This window comes from Coregonus clupeaformis, chromosome 6 (genome assembly GCF_020615455.1).
Source record: "Coregonus clupeaformis isolate EN_2021a chromosome 6, ASM2061545v1, whole genome shotgun sequence".
Classification (NCBI taxonomy): domain Eukaryota; kingdom Metazoa; phylum Chordata; class Actinopteri; order Salmoniformes; family Salmonidae; genus Coregonus; species Coregonus clupeaformis.
In genome coordinates, this window is record NC_059197.1 from 9,028,804 (window position 1) to 9,035,878 (window position 7,075).

Sequence of the window (7,075 nt, forward strand, 5' to 3'; positions counted from 1 at the left end):
TGTGAGACTGACTGACATAATGTTGCATAATGTCTTATACTCCCAAAAGGGATACATTGATTATATTAACCTTTTGTTAACATGATTAGAATATACATTTTTGGAGTAATGTTTTTTACCAAAAAAAGGAACTAAATGCAGTTGAAAGTGTGGAATCTTGACTCATCATTTGGTTTGAATCGATATCAAAATCGGATCATTGTCATCGCATACTAGACAAATCATTGAGCCAGCCATGTGTCAACATATCTCATGTACGACACAGGCTTACGCATACTTTTCAGGTCAACTTATGTCATGGAAATATGTGTGACAAGGGACGGGCAAGCTATAATAACCCACACCCACCCCTGGGCGTGAAAATCAAATCCTAACTCTCTCAAACCAGTGCTCCTCTATAGAACACATTTTGGATTACAGTACTTTTTATTCCAATCAGGTAAGCCTAATGTTATACCAATATTTGTTGTTTGATTGCTAGTTTGTTCAAGATCCATTTTGCCTGTCTAATGTCTGCTTAACATTTATCTACTGCTTTAATTTAGAATTTGAGATCGGGCCTAAATTGTACGACAAATTTTAAAAGCGTATTTTAATTTTACGCATGCTTATAGGGCTTGCCAAAGTATTTTTTTCATATTGGTTTGTTTCATGTTCATATGTTTCACAGGCAGTGGTATGCTTTTTTGGAGCAATTTTATGGAACAACAAAAGACAAGAGGATCTTACATTCATAAAGACAACTTTCCAATACCTGAAACTTGAATATCACTTGCATCTGTCCAAGTAAGTGTGATTTGGGCTGCTTACAATAATTATTCATTGATACTGACCAAAAAGCTGTCTTTATTTGTTCTTTGATTCATCCTGATTACTTACTATTTGCTCTATTCTCTTTAGGAACGGACAGAACTTATTTAACTACAGTCTATCTACTGTACTTGTAAGACCTTCAGTACTCTCTTTGGGAGATTATCTGCACCATCTCAGTCATGGTTGGAGTGAAGCCCACAGACTTGGCCCCTACAGCAGCTGTTAAGTTCTTTGGTGCTGGAACTGCAGCCTGTATTGCTGACCTGATCACCTTCCCCTTGGACACAGCTAAAGTTAGGTTGCAGGTGAGAGGGTGCACATGCTTTACATACAGTACAATGATTTTTGTAACCATGATTATGCTAAAAAAGTAAGTAATTGTTTGTTCCATTATCTTCACTAGTATACTATTTAGAATGATGCAACGTATTGGCCATGTACTCTTAAGTGGTATGCTAGTATGGTCATTGCAATGTAGCCATGTTTTATATAATGATTATGTAAAGGTATCCTGTCTTGATTGAATTGTGTTACTAGGATTACTTTCAATACAAAGATTAATAAAACTTGTGTTTGTCTTAGATCCAGGGCGAGTCCAAGTCCTCTGAAGGGAAGATGGTGGTGAAGTACAGAGGTGTGTTTGGCACCATTAACACCATGGTGAAAACAGAGGGGCCCAGGAGCCTCTATAACGGCCTGGTGGCGGGTCTCCAGAGACAGATGAGCTTCGCCTCGGTCCGCATCGGCCTCTATGACTCCATGAAGCAGTTCTACACCCGGGGCACAGACAGTACGTTACCTCCTAACAGACATTTTCGGTATAAAATACCTGTTTATTTATCTCTCAATCACATTTTTATCTGAGTTAGTGGAAGTAGAAGATCATGAATGTGGCTGAAATAATGTAGCTTGGGTGTTTTATGACTGCATCTCTCATCCTCGCTACTCCTCTCTACTCATAGATGCAGGCATTGGGAGTCGGCTGATGGCAGGCTGTACGACCGGGGCCATGGCAGTAGCCTTTGCTCAGCCAACAGACGTGGTGAAAGTACGGTTCCAGGCTCAAGTCAGGGGAACAGAAGGGGAGGGGGTGAAGAGATATAGCGGCACCATGGATGCCTACAGGACCATCGCCAGGACTGAGGGCATCAGAGGGCTCTGGAAAGGTAGGCCTAATGCAGTTTGAATTTCAGTCCAATTTGGTACATTACATTTGCTTTACATGCATACAAAGATGATTCTGAAATTGTAATGACCAGTTTCATTCATCATTTCTCTTCCAGGTTGTGGCCCAAACATAACTCGTAACGCCATAGTGAACTGTTCGGAGCTGGTGACTTATGACATCATCAAGGAACTTATCCTTAAGTATAACATCATGACTGGTAAGCAGGCATGTGATTTGTTTTACACCACACAGGGTACATTTGAATAGTTTCAAGTACTTCGAAGTGTATATTAAGTAATACAATAATTTCAATGTTTTATGTTTTTTGGGGGGGGGTTTCAGATAACCTGCCCTGCCATTTCACGGCAGCCTTCAGTGCCGGTTTCATCACCACTATTGTGGCGTCTCCTGTAGATGTAGTGAAGACCCGGTTCATGAACTCTTCAGCTGGAAAATACAACAGTGCTATTAACTGTGCTGTTACGATGATGAGAAATGAGGGACCCAAAGCCTTCTATAAAGGGTGTGGAGTAATGAAAAGCCACATTTCTAAATTCCAATTGCTTTCAAATCATCTTTGGCTGAATCAAGATCATTCCTAGATATCAACAGTGAATTAAGGAAATCGTTCAGCTTGGTTAAATAATCTGGTTCTCCTTCCCCTCCAGGTTCATGCCTTCTTTCCTTCGCCTTGGATCCTGGAACATTGTAATGTTTGTCACATATGAGCAAATCAAGAAACACGTGATGAGAGCACAGCAGTCCTGGGAGTGTCCTATCTAACCTGTCTCATCCTGACTGACTGCTGTGTGGATTTCTCCTACTGACTATGATGTTCAAAGCCATGACCGCCTGTACAGGCAGAGCACATCTTCATTTAAAGGAGGAACCACACAAGTATTAGCCTGGTCCCAGATCTGTTTGTGCTCTTGCCAACTCCATTGATGTCCTTGTCAAGCCTTGACAATGAGTGACAAGGAGTTGGCATGATGGCACAAACAGACTGGCACTCAGGCTACGAGTCTGACTTCTGGACAGGAAAGTACGCCCCCTGCAGGGATGTGTGACCCCACGCGACTCCATGTCGCCTTGTACCACACAGAGACTATTGATACAACTTTGTGACTCAATAATGGAATGAATGGCCTGATATACTAGTGATAGTGGTTTATCTAGCTTACGTTTAGGTTAGGGATACTGTATTATGCTTCCTCGCTGGTCGATAAGTTGCATAATGTGACCATCAAATGTTATTTAAGTTGTGTTGTTTATAATGCCTATTTGAAACGTATGAGAACTTTAAGTTGTTTGATATTACTTTTGTACTGCTGGTATGCAGTAACTGCAATTTTGGACCAAGCCTTGAAGAGTCCAAAAGAATTATGAATGTAGGATGTCCTAAATATGTTATTTATTATGTCCTGTTATGCTATTTTAGAAGTAAAATATTATTTATTATTAGTAAAATAACTGAATTTCAGAATGGCTGTCTGTGGTAGCCTTTTTCTGCTTAGTGTTCAGAGGTGCGTCCCAAATGACACCGTATTTCCTATTCAAATAACATTTATTTGTCACAGACTTGTCACATACTTAGAAAATGAGTGGCGCAGCGGTCTAAGGCACTGCATCTCAGTGCTTGAGCCGTCACTACAGACCTGGTTCGATTCCAGGCTGTATCACAACCGGCTGTGATTGGGAGTCCCATAAGGCAGCGCACAATTGGTCCAGCGTCGTCCAGGTTTGGCTGGTGTAGGCCGTCATTGTAAATAAGAATTTGTTCTTAACTGACTTGCCTAGTTAAATAAAGGTTTAAAATAAAATAACAGATGTAGACTGACAGTGAAATGCTTACTTACGGGTCCTTTTCCAACAATGCAGAGTAAAAAAATATATTTTTAAAATAGAAATAGTGACACGAGGAATAAATACACAGTGAATAACAAGTAAAAAAATTAATAACATGGCTAAATGCAGGGAGTACCAGTGCCGAGTTGATGTGCAGGGGTGCACTACTTTTGACCAGGGCCCATGAGGAATAGGGTGCCATTTGGAATGCAGCCCACAGGCGCTTGTTAGTTAAAGAACATCTACAGAACTAGGTCAGCCAAAGCTGTCCCACATGTATTCTTAAACCCCTCTAAGAGTCACCTAATACCTACTATACCAACGGATAGTGACACTGATACACCACAATCCCAATACTCATAGCTAGTTGTTCTAGGAAGGAAATATAAACACCCTCATGAAGATGTATTCCTGAGTGATAGCCTTATTTGGTATTGCTGTGCATTGAGGTTCCTTTCAGTGATGGGATAGTGTCATTGAATCCAAACTCATTTGTAGGGTCATTTGTGGCCTGCAAATTGTATAGTGCTCACCTATTGAAATAAAAGAATTGGAGCCCATTAACTTCAACCGAGAAAGGAGAGACACAGAGATGTGGAGATGACAGGCGCGTGATGATTAGCTGACAGATGAGAAAATTGACCAATTTGAGCCACTTAGGTCAATAGGGGCTGCTGACATAGCTGTAACAGAAGTAAGCTGTCTGACAAAGGCCTTCACATCCACCGCATCACTAATCAGCTCCTGTAAACTCACTGGCTTCTCTCTGACAGCTAATTAGTGCAGTGAGCTTGATTAGGTTAGATGGCAGTCTGGCTAACCCTATGGCTGATCAGGCGAATCCTTGGCCTGGTGATCCACATAACTGTGGGAACAAATGACCATCATTGAGTACGGTAGGCAGTGTTAGTCAAATCAAATCAAATGTTATTTGTCACATACACGTGTTTAGCAGATGTTATAGCGGGTGTAGCGAAATGCTTGTGCTTCTAGCTCCGACAGTGCAGTAATATCTAACAATTTCACAACATATACCCAATACACACAAAAAAGTAAGGAATGGGATTTAAGAATATATTCATATATGGACAAGCAATGACAGAGCGGCATGGACTAAGATACAGAAGAATATTATAGAATAGAATGCAGTATATACATATGAGATGAGTAGTGCAAGATATGTAAACATTATTAAAGTGACTAGTGTTCCATTTCTTAAAGTGGCCAGTGATTTCAATAGGCAGCAGCAGCCTCTAATGTGCTAGTGATGGCAATTTAACAGTCTGATGGCCTTGCGATAGAAGCTGTTTTTCATTCTCTCGGTCCCAGCTTTGATGCACCTGTACTGACCTCGTCTTCTGGATGATAGTGGGGTGAACAGGCAGTGGCTCGGGTGGTTGATGTCCTTGATGATCTTTTTATCCTTCCTGTGACATCAGGTGCTGTAGGTGTCTTGGAGGGCGGGTAGTTTGCCCCCGGAAATGCGTTCGGCAGACCGCACCACCCTCTGGAGAGCCCTGCGGTTGTGGGCGGTGCAGTTGCCGCACTAGGCGGTGATACTGCCCGACATGATGCTTTCAATTGTGCATCTGTAAAAGTTTGTGAGGGTTTTAGGTGATAAGCCAAATTTCTTCAGCCTCCTGAGGTTGATGAGGCTCTGTTGCACCTTCTTCACCACACTGAGTGGGTGGACCATTTCAGTTTGTCGGTGATGTGTACGCCAAGGAACTTGAAGCTTTCCACCTTCTCCACTGCGGTCCCGTCGATGTGGATAGGGGGGTGCACCCTCTGCTGTTTCCTGAAGTCCACGATCATCTCCTTTGTTTTGTAGATGTTGAGTGAGAAGTTATTTTCCTGTCATTCAATGGAGTCAGGCAGCTGTGCTTTTATTATGAATTTTCGGAACAATTAATCAACATTAGGTTTGGATGTAATAAAAAGTATAGTGAATGTGTAATTTTGAGGCTTGAAGAAGCTCGCAGTTTGACAGTTCCAGACGTGGTCCTTGGCTGACCTTAGCAGGAGTCTCTGTGGAGAGAGGATGATCTGAGCTATCAAGTGTAGCTAGTTGAAGAGTTCAAGTTCACCTTGAGACCTACTGCACTGAGGCACAGTGAGATCAGGGTTTTCCTAACCCAAGAAAGCATTGATGCCTACAGTATGATGTTACAATGACATGTTTCCGGGGAGCCTGGATATAAAACAAAATTCACAATGTGTTGTGTTTATTCAACCTTCTTAATCAACTTGTTTATTTTGTCAATCAACTTGTTTCAACTGTGTGGTGCTATTTTACAGACACAATCATAAAGTACACAAATTCATTATAGTCCAGAGAGTAACAGTTGATGCCCTTTCTACCCAACAGTGTCAATGCGGCGGTGTGTCCTGCTGATGATGTCTGGGCTGTATGTTGTTGAGTCACTGCAGACGTACAGGCCTGGCTGGCCACCTGGGAGCATGTCCCTTTCCATACGCTCTAAGGCCTACAGGCTGGCCAGTGTCAAAAGGTGAGGCTACAGGCCTCATAAGTTGAGCACTGTTGATGATGTGGTCCTATCCGGCAGGTGACCGGAGTAGAGCTGAAGGAGTGGTAGACATTAGGCAGAATAATAGCAGGGATGAGGCCATAGAAAACATGGCAGATATTGGGAGGGGGGCTCAGGGGGAAGTCAACTGACGGAGGCTCCCTACTATTGTGATTCTCAGTGGGCCTTTGTGGTTTGTGATAAGAATATGATTGCTTAATTGATCCTTTGTGTTACACAATTATTCCAGCCTTACTGCACATTCTTCTTCAGAGTGGGCCAGCTTGTTCAGGAGAAGCCACTGGACCATGTCAAGGCTACGTTTATCTAGTAAAACTACTAGAAAGGCAACAGTAGATTTGTATAATAAAAGGGGCATAAACACGGTTGTGACTAACTGACAAAATTGCAGAAGCAGTTGGGGAGAATGACAAGCATTCTGGAACTTTGATGTTCCCCCAAATAATATTAAACAATTTGACTTTCAAACTCACCAAGTTGGTTCTCTTAGGCTTGGATGATATTGGTAAGTTTCTCCAGTTCCTGGTACTTCTTGGCTAACCATAGCTTACCAGTACTCAGCTCTGGCTCATGAGAGAGACTGGTCTCTGCCAATCTACTGTTGGAGACCAACACAGTCTCCTTTGCCCCTTGAAGCCCCTGAAACTGGACAGGATAATGACTTTCCCAAAAACAGTTTTTGTCATTTCTTACTAATGAT

At 42.1% G+C, this 7,075-nt stretch overlaps 1 protein-coding gene across 1 annotated transcript; it reads left to right on the plus strand.

Moving 5' to 3' along the window:
• The first annotated feature begins 350 nt into the window (after window positions 1–350).
• LOC121565881 (mitochondrial uncoupling protein 2) lies at window positions 351–3,461 on the plus strand. The gene is made up of 8 exons (XM_041876237.2): window positions 351–439; window positions 671–786; window positions 901–1,118; window positions 1,396–1,603; window positions 1,776–1,979; window positions 2,097–2,198; window positions 2,324–2,504; window positions 2,650–3,461. The coding sequence occupies exons 3-8, from the start codon at window positions 993–995 to the stop codon at window positions 2,762–2,764; spliced, it is 936 nt and encodes a 311-aa protein (XP_041732171.1). The 5' UTR covers window positions 351–439; window positions 671–786; window positions 901–992; the 3' UTR covers window positions 2,765–3,461.
• The last annotated feature ends 3,614 nt before the right edge of the window (window positions 3,462–7,075 follow it).